The sequence below is a fragment of the Entelurus aequoreus genome, linkage group LG01, assembly GCF_033978785.1.
Source record: "Entelurus aequoreus isolate RoL-2023_Sb linkage group LG01, RoL_Eaeq_v1.1, whole genome shotgun sequence".
Taxonomy (NCBI): Eukaryota; Metazoa; Chordata; class Actinopteri; order Syngnathiformes; family Syngnathidae; genus Entelurus; species Entelurus aequoreus.
Window position 1 is genome coordinate 26,702,108 of NC_084731.1, and position 18,054 is coordinate 26,720,161.

Here is an 18,054-nt window from a genome sequence, read left to right on the forward strand (position 1 = left end):
TAACTTTGTGCATGAATGCACAAAAGTGAGTTTTGTTGATGTTATTGACTTGTGTGTAGTGCTAATCAGACATAGTTGGTCACTGCATGACTGCAAGCTAATCGATGCTAACATGCTATTTAGGCTAGCTATATGTACATATTGCATCATTATGCCTCATTTGTAGGTATATTTGAGGTCATTTAGTTTCCTTTAAGTCCTCTTAATTCAATTTATATCTCATGACACACTATCTGTATGTAATATGGCTTTTAATTTTTCGCGGCTCCAGACAAATTTGTTTATGTATTTTTGGTCCAATATGGCTCTTTCAACATTTTGGGTTGCCGACCCCTGGTTTAGGAGATATGTTTTCTTCTGTGAACCAAGGGTTATGCCTTTTAGGGGCCTTTTTAAGCTTCAGCGGTGCTATACTATCATTGGCGTTGCGCAGGACTTTGTTGAAGTTGTAATTGAGGTTATCGATAGAGCCCACATCATTTGGGAATAGTGCCAATACTGAGGCAAATAGGCCAGCCAGAGTCGTATTATTAATGTGGCGGCTGCTAAAGCATTGCTTATTAGTAGTTACTTGACAATGAGTCAGAACTTCGAATTTTATAGGGTAGTGTAAGGGAGTACCTTAACTTTAGAGATGGTGACACCCTGGACAAGGACTAGATCTATCGTATTACCGTTGCTATGCGTGGGTTCATTTATTGTTTGTGTAAGACTACAGCTATCAATTATAGTCTGGAGCGCCACGCACGGAGGGTCTGACGGGGTATTCATATGGATATTAAAATCTCCCATTAAAATTATATTATCTGCGTGCGTCAATAGATCAGCAACAAACTCAGAAAATTCGCTCATAAAGTCTTAATAGGGCCCAGGGGGGACAGATAAGAGCCAGGTGGAGAGGTAGCGGTGTGTCAGACCTCATAGAAAGCACCTCAAATGATTTATATTTATTTTTTAGGTTAGGGCTCAGGTTAAGGTTTTCATTGGATATTAGTGCAACCCCTCCACCCCTTTTAAGGGAACGAGCAATATGTGTACTCATATACTTAGGAGGAGATGCTTCGTTAAGTAGAAACATTTAATCTGTTTTAGCCAAGTCTCACTGAGACCAAAGAGACCAATGACGTTAAGATTGTTGTCTCTCATGACCTCATTAACTAATGGCGCTTTGGGAGGCAATGATCAGATGTTAAAAAAATCCCATATTATAGGTAGTGGGCTGTTTTGAGGCATTTTTGTTAATGGTATTCGTAGTACTGATATTAATAACGTTACGTCTATTTCTTGTGGTGCGTCTTAAATAATTTTGATCACATCTAGGAATTGATATGGTGGGGATCTTGAGATTATTTGCTTGGTGCTGCGATAGATTTAAAGCTTAATAATTTGCCACCTATGTAAAATGCATGTCTACCTCTGGCACAGTCCCTACAGCAAAAACATTATGTGAGTCATGTATTATTCTACGAGAAATTAAATTTCCAGCCTGGCACTGGTTAGTTCTGGCTTAACTGACTCCTCACCCGGGCTGACAGGCACTGTAATTGCCTGTGTCTGAGCTTGCTCTAGTATAGTCAAGTGTGACTCAACCAGTAATTTGCGTTTCTAGATAGTGATGGCAACTTTTTGATTAGGGTGAAGACCGGTTTGCCCCAGAAAGTGGGCCAATTATCAATTAATGTTTATCCCTGTTCTCTACAAATACTAGTCAGCCACTTGTTAAGCGAGACTAAACTGCTATACCTCTCATCATTGCCTCTCGCAGGTAGGGGGCCCGAGACAAGTACTCGATGCCATGACATCTTTCTAGCAAGATTAAAGTTAAAAAAGTTAAAGTACCCATGATTGTCACACACACACTAGGTGTGGCGAAATTATTCTCTGCATTTGACCCATCACCCTTGATCACCCCCTGGGAGGTGAGGGGAGCAGTGAGCAGCAGCGGTGGCCGCGCCCGGGAATAATTTTTGGTGATTCAACCCCCAATTCCAACCCTTGATGCTGAGTGCCAAGCAGGGAGGTAATTGGTCCCATTTTTATAGTCTTTGATATGACTTGGCCGGGGTTTGAACTCACAACCTACCGATCTCAGGGCGGACATTCTAACCACTAAGCACTTACAAGTCCTTGCTATGTTCCTCTTTGTAATCTCTGACGGTCTCATCCAAGTGTCATTGGAGCCGAAGTGTACAACTATGTTCTTGTAGCTAGTGGTGCAATTAGCCTGTCGTACGTGTTTACTAGGCCTGTTGCAAGTAATTTCCCTAACATTAGCTTCATTGTCGGGTGCTCGAGCCCCGGGAATACACTTAATTATGGCTGGTTTACTAAACTGTTTGTTCTGGGTGATAGAGTCCCCTATGGCTAAGGTGTGGTGTCCGGCAAACTCGGGTGTAGGACTAGCTTAAGGGCTAAATCTATTATGCGTCTCAACCGGTTCACGGTCGCTTGTAGGCCGCTTAGGGCTGCCACAAACTGGGCTAGTCAGCTTGTTACAGCTAACGCTAGCAAAGCCTAAAGTTACGAAATTACTCTGCTCAAACTGGCGGACACGGCCCTCGAGTAGAGCCAACTTATTCATGAGAAAGGTGCACAAAGAATAAGGAAGCCATAGTCACTTTGTTTCTTTCATAGAGCGCAGTGGCTTTGGATCGGGACTAGCTTAGCTTTGCTAGCTTAGCAACTACCAAGCTGAAAGTGAGGCGGTGAAACAGAATGGATGCCTTGTAAGTTTGATAAGACTACTAAATGTGTCGGCAAAGGATTTAAGAAATGTGTAAAACAATTAGAAGCACACAGATAGAAAGATCAGTAGCAGCAGCAGGGCAACTGGACTCGGTTGTGTCTTTCACCGAATTGAGTGCTTGCTGACTTCGGCGCACAGTAGCTTTGGACCGGTACTAGCTTAGTTTCGCTAACTTAGCAGTTAGCGAGTTGAAAGTGCGGCGGTGAAACAGAGAGTGGGTGCTTTGTAAGTTTGATAAGACTACTAAATATGTTGGAGAAGGAATAAACAAAGTTGTAAAACACAGATAGAAAGAAAGCACTTAAAGGCCTACTGAAACCTACTACTACCGACCACGCAGTCTGATAGTTTATATATCAATGATGAAATCTTAACATTGCAACACATGCCAATACGGCCGGGTTAACTTATAAAGTGACTTTTAAAACTTCCCGGGAAATATCCGGCTGAAACGTCGCGGTATGATGACGTATGCGCGTGACGAAGTCAGAGTAACGGAAGTTATGGTACCCGTAGAATCCTATACAAAAAGCTCTGTTTTCATTTCATAATTCCACAGTATTTTGGACATCTTTTGCAATTTGTTTAATGAACAATGAAGGCTGCAAAGAAGACAGTTGTAGGTGGGATCGGTGTATTAGCAGCGGACTACAGCAACACAACCAGGAGGACTTTGTTGGAGCGCTAGCCACGCTAGCCGCGCTAGCCACCGACCTCACCTTGACTTCCTACGTCTCCGGGCCGCCAAACGCATCGGGTGAAGTCCTTCGTCCTTCTGCCGATCGCTGGAACGCAGGTGAGCACGGGTGTTGATGAGTAGATGAGGGCTGGCTGGCGTAGGTGGAGAGCTAATTTTTAGCATAGCTCTGTGAGGTCCCGTTGCTAAGTTGCTAAGTTAGCTTCAATGGCGTCGTTAGCACAGCATTGTTAACCTTCGCCAGCCTGGAAAGCATTAACCGTGTATTTACATGTCCACGGTTTAATAGTATTGTTGATTTTCTATCTATCCTTCCTTCTATCCTTTATTTTTTTGTTTCTATATGCAGTTAAAGCACGATGCTATCACGGTAGCTCGTAGCTAAAGCATTTCGCCGATGTATTGTCGTGGAGATAAAAGGCACTGAATGTCCATTTTGCGTTCTCGACTCTCATTTTCAAGAGGATATAGTATCCGAGGTGGTTTAAAATACAAATCCGTGATCCACAATAAAAAAAGGAGAGTGTGGAATCCAATGAGCCAGCTTGTACCTAAGTTACGGTCAGAGCGAAAAAAGATACGTCCATCACTGTCTCTCAAGTCCTTCACTGTAACGTTCCTCATCTACGAATCTTTCATCCTCGCTCAAATTAATGGGGTAATCATCACTTTCTCGGTCCGAATCTCTCTCGCTCCATTGTAAACAATGGGGAATTGTGAGGAATACTAGCTCCTGTGACGTCACGCTACTTCCGGTACAGGCAAGGCTTTTTTTTTATCAGCGAGCAAAAGTTGCGAACTTTATCGTCGATTTTCTCTATTAAATCCTTTCAGCAAAAATATGGCAATATCGCGAAATTATCAAGTATGACACATAGAATGGATCTGCTATTCCCGTTTAAATAAAAAAAAATCATTTCAGTAGGCCTTTAACTTTTTGAGCGGCGAAACAGCGGCGGCGAGCAGCGAGAGCAAGCAGACTTCCGGACGAGTGATTTTGTTTTGTCTTTTCCAGATAATGGATGCAATCAAAGGTACAGTGACTGAAATCTACAGTGATCTTTCAAAGAGCTCTTCAGGAAACACTCTGACTGAGGTAGGTGTTTGCACAATCTTGCACAGTTTGTTTGAGTACATGCATTTGCTTAGTCAAATCTATTCTTGTTTTCAGATGAGACGACTGAGAATTGAAATTGAAAAATTACAGTGGCTACATCAGCAGGAGTTGGCAGAGATGAAGCACAATCTTGGTATGCATTTTATGAATCAGCACCAACATTGACATTGTTTATGTATGTGACAGCAGATTCATGAGGTGTAATGTTCTTCACTGATCTCCACTATTGATGCAACAGTACTTGATGCAACATTTTAAAGGAGCAGCTACTTCATTCAAATGCACCTTGCTGGAGACAGTGTCTCACTTTTGCAGGCAACTCGTGTTAGGTGGGGGAAAACTCTAAAACTCGCAGGCACAGAATGTCTATATGTGACTGAAGTATTGGCCCAGACTGGGAGAATAAATTTACCTATAAAGTTCCATTTATCCATCCATTTTTCACGGCTTGTTCCTTTCAGTGCCGAAGGGGGGCTGGAGCCTATTCCAGCCGCACTCGAGCGGAAGGCAGGGTACACCCTGGACAAGTCGCCACCTCATCGCAGGGCCAACACAGATAGACAGCCATTCACACAAAGTTAATCGGAATCACATGTTTTGTTTGTGTTTCTTTGATTGAACTCCCCAGAAATATAGCATGCAGTAAGTACAAAAAAAACTACAGACACTTTTTATTCAAATTATTTTTGAGTTTGTGGATAAAAACGTTTTTTTTCCAGAAATGACCATTAAACTTATTTTTGTTTTGGTACACATTATTTTAAACCACCTCAAATTTAAACTGCAGTTTCATGAAGTTTCATTAAATATAAAATATTAAGAGTTTTAAAAATGTCCGTAATTTGGGTCACTGCTTACCATTTGCCAGACTAATGTAATGTATAAATGTAATCAAGGAATAACATGCGATTTACCATTTGAAAGTGTTTAGTAACTGTTGACTTGAAAGAAAAGTCTTACAGTATTCGATGTAAACGAGTTCAATGTAAACGAGTTTGATACCCCTGGTTTAAATGGATACATTTAAAAGAAATTATACACATACCTAAGGTCTGGTATCGGCGGTATCAATATTTCAGTATTAACCCGCACATCACTACCGTCGATGTCACGGTGAAGACATGGTTCGTACACCTTTTCCATGGCCAAATTCAAGCACTTTTTAAGGACTTTCAAGATCAATTTTCCAGTTTTTCCAGTACCCTTCAAAAGGCGAAAACCAGTGTGAATCAATCCGGAGCCTTATTGTTTGAGGTCACCAAATGCTGTCTGTAGGAAAATAAGGAAAATCTGCTAAAAACCTAAGCCTAACATTGAACGAGCAGTTATTAACTGAATGGGGCATAGAAAATGAAGCAGTGTTTCTGTAGACTATTCAATGTCATTGGTGTTTGCGAACGTGTCTCCATTTGTGTTGTTTTTTTAATTTCTTCAATCAATCAATCAACGTTTATTTATATAGCCCTAAATCACAAGTGTCTCAAAGGGCTGTACAAGCCACAACGACATCCTCGGTACAGAGCCCACATACGGGCAAGGAAAACTCACCCCAGTGGGACGTCAATGTGAATGACTATGAGAAACCTTGGAGAGGACCGCATATGTGGGTAACCCCCCCCCCCTCTAGGAGAGACCGAAAGCAATGGATGTCGAGTGGGTCTGACATAATATTGTGAAAGTCCAACTTGTTAGCACTTCTTGTTCTTTTTTTTACTTACAGCACTCAATGACATTGAACAGCGCAGATTGATTCACACCGTATTTGTGCTTGTAAACTGCATAATGTGATATAAATACACGCATCCTCAAAATGTCAATTTCACTCATTTATTAACAAAACTGTTCCACATTAATATATGAATAATAAATTAAAGGAAAATATGTTGTTTGTTTCACAACACCTCAGTCACCTTTCATTAAGCATATTTAGCCTTGTAACTGTGGCTATGATAACAAATCGATTTTTAGTTGAGGGAAGTTCTTAACATTATAATTTATCATTGACAAACGCTCACTTTTTTCCTTTCAGAGCTCGTAATAACTGTCCGTAATTAACATGTAATCTTGCGCTGAACTCACAGTTTAGGTCTAGCATGTACCAAAGGGTTAGAAAACAAAACTTTAGCTAACGTTAGTTAACTCGTAGGGCTTGTAATCTCTGTGGCTTACCTTTCATATGACTCGAGACTCCCATTGAGAAAAGCTTGATTTCCTTTTTGCATACTTTGCAGCAGGCTACACGTGGATTTGATCCACATTTTATCCAAAGTTTGTATTTGTCATTTTCCACCCAATGTTCTTTAAAGCGACAACCTCCCAGCATGATGGACTGATGCACCACTGTCCTCTTGGGGGCGACACAGAGCCGCATGACAACAACCTAATGTAAGGGCTCGTGCAAAGCCAACAGATCAAGCATGTAGCTTTCATTTTTAAGGAAACTTATTTTATTTTTTATAATTAGCTTATTGAGTCAGACTGCCAGGAAATATGATGAACATTTCCAAGCATTTCACCCAAAATTCAAGCATTTTTAAAACTTTGAAAACCATACTTGCCAACCCTCCCGATTTTCCCGCGAGACTCCCGAATTTCAGTGCCCCTCCCGAAAATCTCCCGGGGCAACCATTCTCCCGAATTTCTCCCGATTTCCACCCGGACAACAATATTGGGGGCATGCCTTAAAGGCACTGCCTTTAGCGTCCTCTCTCACCTGAAAAGGAGGCTATTATATATGTCTCCGTTATCCATAGTTTTATCTATAACCCATAAAGTAGGCAGGCACGGAGCTATTTCTCAGCGTGTGTTTATTCCAGCCGGCAAGTTAATACACTGACACACAACATCCGGATTCCCATCATGCATTGCTTCAAAACTACGGCAAGTAGTAATGTCCAAAAACATAACAGAGACGAAGCAGAAGAACGAAGAAGAGACATGGCGATGATGAGTTAGAAGAAGAAGTACGCTTGCAAGTTACAAAATTATTGGAAAAAAATCATTTCAGTTCATCCAGAACAGCTCGAAGGGGAAGGGGTATGCTGCCTGCAAATTTTGTAGATCAGACTTCTCCATTGAACACGGTGGCCGAACGGATATACTCATTCATGAACGGATTATTTATATATATATATATATACTGTATATATATATATACTGTATATATATATATATATATATATATATATATATATATATATATATATATATATATATATATATATATATATATATATATATATATATATATATATATATATATACACACAGCATATATATATATATATATATATATATATATATATATATATATATATATATATATATATATATATATATATATATATATATATATATATATATATATATATATATATATATATTAGGGCTGTGAATCTTTGGGTGTCCCACGATTTGATTCAATATCGATTCTTGGGGTCACGATTCGATTCAAAATCGATTTTTTTTTTTTTCAATTCAGCACGATTCCTGATTCAAAAACGATTTTTTTCCAATTCAAAATGATTCTCTATTCATTCAATACATAGGATTTCAGCAGGATCTACCCCAGTCTGCTGACATGCAAGCAGAGTAGTAGATTTTTGTAAAAAAACTTTTATAATTGTAAAGGACAATGTTTTATCAACTGATTGCAATAATGTAAATTTGTTTTAACTATTAAATGAACCAAAAATATGTGTGTTGTCAAGCTTATGAGATGCAATGCAAGTGTAAGCCACTGTGACACGATTGTTCATTTATTTTTATTATACATATTAATGTATATATATATATATATATATATATATATATATATATATATATATATATATATATATATATATATATATATATATATATATATATATATATATATATAAGAAATACTTGAGAATATATACACCCCCCATCTCCCGAATTCGGAGGTCTCAAGGTTGGCAAGCATGTTGAAAACACAACATTAAAATCCAAGCATTTTCAAGGTTTTCAAGCACCCGTACAAACCCTGAAATGAGTTTGATACCCATGGTTTAAATTAATCGATTTTTTTTTATTTTACACACAAACCTAAGATCTGGTATCGGCGGTATCGATATTTCAGTATTAACCCGCACATCACTACCGGTGAAGACCGCTGCAGGCTGACGTCTCCTATTTATAAACGTGTAAAACAATGAAAAATGAAGGGTACCTGGTAATGTTACCTTTTCCCAGCCTCCAACATCTATCGGGGAACAAAACAGGACAAGACATTGTTAGCTCTTGTTAGCCGAAAGGCTACAACAAGCCTCGTCACACTCAAAACACTCGACAAAATAAAGTGCACGAGTTAACAAAACCTTTCAAAAAGTGGAAAATATGACTCATGTAAGCTCAACGAATGTTATGAAGTGAACCGAAATGACATTTATATTTGCAAAACAATATTTTACGAACTATATTGGGAAAGCCCGTAGAAAATTCACCTACCACAGGGACGCCAGCAGCGGACTATCGTCACTGACGTCACTGACGTGCATGCGCGCAGTCGCAATAGTCATGGGCCCACTAGGGGGTGCTATTGTCCCCCACAATACATCTGCGAAACATGGACCTGCTTTAATTATATACAGTTTAGTATACATAGAAAACAATACATTTCAGTGAGAAATAAAGACTAAGTGCTGGAAAGTGGAATTATCAACCCCACTACAGTCATCAGTTAGAATAATACATCATGTTGGATATAGAGAACACTCCACATACTAATTATATTATCTTCAATATTATTGCAGATGATACAAATGTATATTGTTCAGGAGAAGACTTGGAGGAAGTGTTGAGGATAACAGAGGTTGAGTTGATTCAGCTAAAAAAATGGTTTGATATTAATAAGTTATCATTAAATGATAATAAAACTAAATTGATGGTGTTTAGTGGTGCAAGGACAAATTGTGCAGCTAAATTAAAATGAAATCAAGTGGAAATTGATAGAGTATATGAAAGTAAATTCTTGGGAATAATAATTGATCATAAATTATGTTGGAAACCGCATATTGAATATATAAAGAGAAAAATATCCAAATCCACTGCTATTCTTTATAAAGTAAAACACATGCTGAATGAGAAATGTCTGCATATGTTATATTATTCTTTTATTTTTCCATATTTAACATATTATGTTGAAGTTTGGGGAAATGTTTAGAAAAAAATATAGACCCAATAATTACATTTCAAAAAAGGGTCATTAGAATAATACACAAAGCGTGCTACTATGAACCTACCAATCCATTATTTATAAGTTCTAATGTGTTAAAATGGTCAGATATTGTGTTTTTAAAAACAATGGAAATTATGTTTGGAGTAAAGAACAACAGCCTTCCAGCTTGTATTCTTAGGTTATTTAAATTAAGAGGAGAAAACTATAATTTACGGGGGCATATTGATTTTTGAAATATGTAAACTAAAGACAAATATAAAATACAAATGTATTGCAGTTTTAGGAGTTAAAACGGTTGAACAAGCTCAGTGATGAGCTGAAGACATGTAGTTCTTTGTTAAGGTTTAAGAAAACCTTGAAAGGTGAAATAATTGAAAATTATAAAATATAGTAACAATTACTTTCATCCCATTGATTTTTTTTTAAACGTTGATGTTCCAGGCAATCTAATTTTCAGTGAATGTATAGGATAGGCAAATATAAGCTTTGGCTTCAGCCTATTCCTTTTTCGGTCATTCTTTTTGTTTTCTTTTGTGTGTGTATGATTGTTGTATAACCTGTACTGTTAAACTGGTCACACAAAATTGTTGATGGTTGATTATATGACCAAAATAAACTTATTTCATTCATTCATTCATTTCATTTCATTATACTGAAATTCCACGACAAAGTGAATTTGCAGCTAAAATTATACATAAAGCAAACTACAACCTGCTACCCAAGAATATACAACAATTATTCTCAACAAAAGAGGATACATATAATCTTAGAGAAAAATGCAATTTAAAGCATTTGTACGCACGTACAACACTTAAGACCTTCAGTATATCAGTATGTGGAATTAAATTATGGAAGGGATTAAGCAAAGCAATCAAACAATGTACTAATATGATCCACTTCAAGAAACTTTTCAAACTTAAAGTGTTTACAAAGTACAAAGAAGAACCATGATAAACCCTCTATGTATTGCACTTGTATTTTAAATTGTTTATCATTATGTAATTTCAATATTGTTGTGTATTTTCAATCCTGTGTAATTTAATTGTGGTTGTTAGATGCACCATAAAAGGACTACAGATGGAAATTAGTATTGCAACTGCACATAGTCCTTCAAATAAACATACAAACAAACATTCTAAATGTATTTCATCCATCCATTAATTTTCTAGATAATCTTATTTATCTCACCATATGAAATATAACTTACTCAAATAATTATTATTTATTTATTTATTTTTAATATTATTACTTGTGGAGTATATTGTTTGAGTTTGAGTTTATTCCGAACATGCAAGCATAAAACATGATGCATCACAATTTCCAGTTTCTCTATTCAACATGGAGGAGTAGGAAGAAGCAGAGTTTATTTAATCCTACACCTTTTCCTTTACGTAGCAGTTGCTAAAACTTTTGTTTACTTCCTGTTCTCAATTTATTTATTCACAATATACTCCATAAGTAATAACATTAAAAATAAATAATGAGTGAAGTTAGTTATATTTCACATGGTGAGATAGATAATTTATTATCTAAAAAATTAATGGATGGATGAAAGAAAATTCCGAATGATTATCATGGTTCTTTTTCTTTGTACTTTGTAAACACTTTAAGTTTGAAGAGTTTCTTGAAGTGTATCATATTAGTACATTGTTTGATTGCTTTGCTTAATCCATTCCATAATTTAATTCCACATATTGATATACTGAAGGTCTTAAGTGTTGTACGTGCATACAAATGTTTTAAATTACATTTTTCTCTAAGATTATATTTCTCCTCTTTCTTTGAGAAGAATTGTTGTATATTCTTGGGTAGCAGATTGTAGTTTGCTTTATGTATAATTTTAGCTGTTTGCAAATTCACTATGTTGTGGAATTTCAGTATTTTTGATTCAATGAATAAAGAATTTGTATGTTCTCTATATCCAACATTATGTATTATTCTAACTGATCTTTTTTGTAACACCGTTAATGAATGAAGTGTACTTTTGTAGTTATTTCCCCATATTTCTACACAATAACTCAGATATGGTAACACTAGTGAGCAGTAGAGAATATGTAGTGATTTTTGGTGTAGAACATGTTTTGCTTTATTCATTTACGTGTTTCTTGCTACTTTATGTCGTATATTTTTTACATGAGATTTCCAGTTAATTGTATAACCAATCATATGTGGTGAGAAATGTGGTTTCATTTACTCTTTTAATTTCTATTCCGTCTATTTGTATTTGTGTTGGACTTTCCCTTCTACTGTTACCGAATAGCTTTATTTTAGTTTTACTGAGGTTTAAGAATAGTCTGTTTTTGTCCAACCATCTTTTCAATTTGTTCATTTCTTCTGTTATTATTTGTATTATCTTCTGTGTGTTCTCTCCTCAACAAAACGCTGTTGCCTCATACGTGAATAATACTAACTTTAAATCTTTTGTAACTTTACAAATGTCATTTATATAGAGATTGAACTATTTGGGTCCCAGTATTGATCCCTGAGGTACAGTCGCGATCTTGTAAAGAACATAATGTCATGGCTGTCTTGAGTTTCCAATCATTTCTACAACTCTTATTTTTTTTATGATAGAGTGATTGGAGCACATACTTGTTGGTCACAAAAATCATTCATGAAGTTTGGTTCTTTTATGAATTTATTATGGGTCTACTGAAAATGTGACCAAATCTGCTGGGTCAAAAGTATACATACAGTAATGTTAATATTTGGTCACATGTCCCTTGGCAAGTTTCACTGCAATAAGGCGCTTTTGGTAGCCATCCACAAGCTTCTGATTGAATTTTTGATCACTCCTCTGGACAAAATTGGTACAGTTCAGCTAAATTTGTTGGTTTTCTGACATGGACTTGTTTCTTCAGCATTGTCCACACGTTTAAGTCAGGACTTTGGGAAGGCCATTCTAAAAACTTAATTCTAGCCTGATTTTAGCCATTATTTTTACCACTTTTGACGTGTGTGTGGGGTCATTGTCCTGTTGGAACACCCAACTGCGCCCAAGACCCAACCTCCGGGCTGATGATTTTAGGTTGTCCTGAAGAATTTGGAGGTAATCTTCCTTTTTCATTGTCCCATTTAAAGCACCAGTTTCATTGGCAGCAAAACAGGCCCAGAGCATAATACTACCACCACCATGCTTGACGGTGGGCATGGTGTTCCTGGGATTAAAGGCCTCACTTTTTCTCCTCCAAACATATTGCTGGGTATTGTGGCCAATTTCATCTGACCACAGAACTGGAATATTTTGTTCTTCTCCAAAAATATGCTTTTTCAACACAGCTCTTGTCAGCTATTGAGCGTGTGTAGCAAATATTCTGTGTAAAAAAAATAAAAATAAAAATAAAATGTCCACCTGTATTTTGTCCAGAGCTTACAATGGCTGAGATGAGGCAAAGTCTGGAGCAGGAAAGAGAGCGACTGGTGACGGAGGTGAAGAAGCAGATGGAGCTGGAGAAGCAACAAGCGGTGGATGAAACCAAGAAGAAACAATGGTGCGCTAACTGCCGAAAAGAGGCCATCTTCTACTGCTGCTGGAACACCAGCTACTGTGACTACCCCTGTCAGCAGGCCCACTGGCCAGAACACATGAAGTCCTGCACTCAGTCAGGTGAGCGTGCAACAAGGACCTCTGTGATCAGTAATTTCAAACTCATCCCCAATTTATCGTGTTTTTTCCAGCCACAGCGCCACAGCAAGAACCCGAGGCTGAGTCGACGGCAGATTTGCCAGGCAAGATCGCGGTACAAGCGGCAAACGGTGGACCAAACAATCAGCGAGACACCCCGGCCTCTGCGCCGTCGGATAAAGACTGCGAGACGGAAAACAGCGGTGACAATGTCGCCGTCACTTTGTCTTAACCGTGATCAATATACAAACCCCGTTTCCATGAGTTGGGAAATTGTGTTAGATGTAAATATAAACGGAATACAATGATTTGCAAATCCTTTTCAACCCATATTCAATTGAATGCACTACAAAGACAAAATATTTGATGTTCAAACTCATACTTTATTTTTTTTTTTGCAAATAATAATTAACTTAGAATTTCATGGCTGCAACACGTGCCAAAGTAGTTGGGAAAGGGCATGTTCACCACTGTGTTACATGGCCTTTCCTTTTAACAACACTCAGTAAACGTTTGGGAACTGAGGAGACACATTTTTTAAGCTTCTCAGGTGGAATTCTTTCCCATTCTTGCTTGATGTACAGCTTAAGTTGTTCAACAGTCCGGTGGTCTCCGTTGTGGTATTTTAGGCTTCATAATGCGCCACACATTTTCAATGGGAGACAGGTCTGGACTACAGGCAGGCCAGTCTAGTACCCGCACTCTTTTACTATGAAGCCACGTTGATGTAACACGTGGCTTGGCATTGTCTTGCTGAAATAAGCAGGGGCGTCCATGGTAACGTTGCTTGTATGGCAACATATGTTGCTCCTAAACCTGTATGTACCTTTCAGCATTAATGGCGCCTTCACAGATGTGTAAGTTACCCATGTCTTGGGCACTAATACACCCCCATACCATCACAGATGCTGGCTTTTCAACTTTGCGCCTATAACAATCCAGATGGTTCTTTTCCTCTTTGGTCCAGAGGACACGACGTCCAGTTTCCAAAAACAATTTGAAATGTGGACTCGTCAGACCACAGAACACTTTTCCACTTTGTATCAGTCTATCTTAGATGAGCTCAGGCCCAGCGAAGCCGACTGCGTTTCTGGGTGTTGTTGATAAACGGTTTTCGCCTTGCATAGGAGAGTTTTAACTTGCACTTACAGATGTAGCGACCAACTGTAGTTACTGACAGTGGGTTTCTGAAGTGTTCCTGAGCCCATGTGGTGACATCCTTTACACACTGGTGTCGCTTGTTGATGCAGTACAGCCTGAGGGATCGAAGGTCACGGGCTTAGCTGCTTACGTGCAGTGATTTCTCCAGATTCTCTGAACCCTTTGATGATATTACGCACCGTAGATGGTGAAATCCCTCAATTCCTTGCAATAGCTGGTTGAGGAAGGTTTTTCTTAAACTGTTCAACAATTTGCTCACGCATTTGTTGACAAAGTGTTGACCCTCGCCCCATCCTTGTTTGTGAATGACTGAGCATTTCATGGAATCTACTTTCATACCCAATCATGGCACCCACCTGTTCCCAATTTGCCTGTTCACCTGTGGGATGTTCCAAATAAGTGTTTGATGAGCATTCCTCAACTTTATCAGTATTTATTGCCACCTTTCCCAACTTCTTTGTCATGTGTTGCTGGCATCAAATTCTAAAGTTAATCATTATTTGCAAAAAAAAAAAATGTTTATCAGTTTCAACATCAAATATGTTGTCTTTGTAGCATATTCAATTGAATATGGGTTGAAAATGATTTGCAAATCATTGTATTCCGTTTATATTTACATCTTACACAATTTCTCAACTAATATGGAAACAGGGTTTGTACTTCATTTCTCTATATACCCTTTCAAAGCCTGTGTATCCAAACTATATTTATTGTTTGGCCTTTTCCAATGATGGCTCCCTTTGCACAGCGTTATTTTTGCTTTTAAATGTGAATTAAGACTACAGAGAAAGAGGGGCCAGTTAAAAAAAAAAAAGTGCACTAAATGCAGTATCCATGCCCTCGGATTGGTCAGTAATCTGTGAGAGCATGCATGGCTGTCTTAAAAGTACACAAAGTGTAAAGGACAACTGTTAAACAGTCTGAACGTACAGTGTATGTAACTAGTTAGAATGGACCACACCACTATTAGAGTATCTTTTCATTGTTTTATCATGTTAACTTATTTGTTACTCGCCTGCTGTAAACTGTACTCTATGAAGAAGAATGAAGACATTTGGAATAAGCTGTGGGTGTGGTTTCATTTGTTTGGAAAAAGATTGCCGGACATCGGGATTGGGAGTGTAGGAGCGGGTCGCAAAATCCTCGCTCCGAATCACATCACGATTTTGGGACACGGTTTCTGGTTTGGTTCGGTGTACATTTTTCATCTATTTACAATCAGACTACTATGAATATAAATAATTCAACAGTAGGGCAGCATGGTGGTACAGGGGTTAGTGCATGTGCCTCACAATACGAAGGTCCTGGGTTTGATTCTGTGTGGAGTTTGCATGTTCTCCCCGTGACTGCGTGGGTTCCCTCCGGGCACTCCGGCTTCCTCCCACCTCCAAAGACATGCACCTGGGGATAGGTTGATTGGCAACATTAAAATTGGCCCTAGTGTGTGAATGTTGTCTGTCTATCTGTGTTGGCCCTGGGATGAGGTGGCGTCTTGTCCAGGGTGTACCCCGCCTTCCGCCCGAATGCAGCTGTGATAGGCTCCAGCACCCCCCCCCCGCGACCCCAAAAGGGACAAGCGGTAGAAAATGGATGGATGGATTTTTACAAATCTTATCTAATACAGTGGTAGCTTAAACCTCTAAAGACCTTAGTGGCCACATTCGTGGACAGCACCTTTAAGCTCTTTTTTCCAAAATTGTGTACACTACTGAAATGGGGTCTTATGCCGACATATGGACACTTATACTGCTATCTGGTGGTGTCAGAAGAGTATAACATACAATGGAATTTGGAAAAATAAGTGTAAAAATTAAAATTAGCATGTCACTACACATGAAGTACACGTTTGTGTACTTATGGACTAAGTACATCATATCAAATGATGATTTTTAGTTTTTATTCTAATTAGGGTCCAATAAGCCCAAATAGCAAAGAGAAATAATTTTTAAAAAAACATGTAAACAAACAGCTTGGGCCTTAAGAGGTTATAGGGGAACCGCACTTTTTTAGAATTTTGCCTATGGTTCACAAATTATTATTTTTTTAATGCATTCTAAATATTAAATAAATGTAAACAAAATAACCATTCAAAAAGCGCCAACAATACTCCAGTATTGGAGCCGCCATCTACAGACCTGTGTGGTCTGCCCACACTTAGATCCGCCGCTATCGTCTGTCTAACCTGCACATCCGTGAATGGAAACCTGCTGCTGTTCAATGTAGATTGTTTATTTATTCATATTTTATATATATATATACACTATCGTTCAAAAGTTTGGGGTCACCCAAACAATTTTGTGGAATAGCCTTCATTTCTAAGAACCAGAATAGACTGTCGAGTTTCAGATGAAAGTTCTCTTTTTCTGGCCATTTTGAGCGTTTAATTGACCCCACAAATGTGATGCTCCAGAAACTCAATCTGCTCAAAGGAAGGTCAGTTTTGTAGCTTCTGTAACGAGCTAAACTGTTTTCAGATGTGTGAACATGATTGCACAAGGGTTTTCTAATCATCAATTAGCCTTCTGAGCCAATGAGCAAACACATTGTACCATTAGAACACTGGAGTGATAGTTGCTGGAAATGGGCCTCTATACACCTATGTAGATATTGCACCAAAAACCAGACATTTTCAGCTAGAATAGTCATTTACCACACTAGCAATGTATAGAGTGTATTTCTTTAAAGTTAAGACTAGTTTAAAGTTATCTTCATTGAAAAGTAAATGATAAATAAATGAATACAGTGCTTTTCCTTCAAAAATAAGGACATTTCAATGTGACCCCAAACTTTTGAACGGTAGTGTATATATATATATATATATATATATATATATATATATATATATATATATATATATATATATACACATTTTTTTTAAATGCATGCCTTTTAATATAGCCTTACAGTTTTTATAGCTCCTTTTTATTACCTATTCTGCACTGCAAAAACTGAAATCTAAGTAAGATTAAATATCTCAAATAAGGGTGATACTTGCTTATTTTCTGTCTAATAAGATAATTCTTCTCACTAAGCAGATTTGATGTTGAGTGTTTTACTTGTTTTAAGTGTTTTGGTCCTAAATGATCTCAGTTAGATATTACAGCTTGTTGCTGAGATTTTATGACCTATATTGAGTAAAACATGCTTGAAACTAGAATATCAACTGTTGCAAAACTGTGTCATCAACACTCACAAGTATAAAACTACTTTTTTAAAGTAATAATTTCTTATTTCAAGCATGAAAAAAAAAATCATGACTTTGACACAATTGTGTCTCATATTAAAACAGATGACAGCCAAAATGGACTTTGCTGTTTTATTTTCAATGAAACAATAGAAAATACGTACTCATATAGTAGTACAGTTGTTATTAGTGAGAATATACTTATTTTAAGGTATTTTGGGGTTCATTGAGGTTAGCTAATTTTACTAGCCCTCTAGATCACTAAGATATTCTGAGACCAATCTGTTAGCGGTTCCAAGAGTAAACTCAAATCAAGGGAGATCA

The 18,054-nt window shown here is 37.6% G+C and overlaps 1 protein-coding gene across 7 annotated transcripts in view; it reads left to right on the plus strand.

The window, feature by feature from the left end:
• LOC133649923 (MYND-type zinc finger-containing chromatin reader ZMYND8-like) overlaps window positions 1–15,106 on the plus strand; it is a 61,791-nt gene extending 46,685 nt beyond the window's left edge. For all 7 annotated transcript variants that reach the window (XM_062046644.1, XM_062046661.1, XM_062046663.1 and 4 more), the window contains 4 exons: window positions 4,459–4,539; window positions 4,615–4,693; window positions 13,128–13,367; window positions 13,439–15,106. In XM_062046644.1, coding sequence (XP_061902628.1) covers window positions 4,459–4,539; window positions 4,615–4,693; window positions 13,128–13,367; window positions 13,439–13,617 — 579 coding nt within the window. In that variant the 3' untranslated portion in view covers window positions 13,618–15,106. The remainder of the gene's footprint in view (window positions 1–4,458; window positions 4,540–4,614; window positions 4,694–13,127; window positions 13,368–13,438) is intronic.
• The last annotated feature ends 2,948 nt before the right edge of the window (window positions 15,107–18,054 follow it).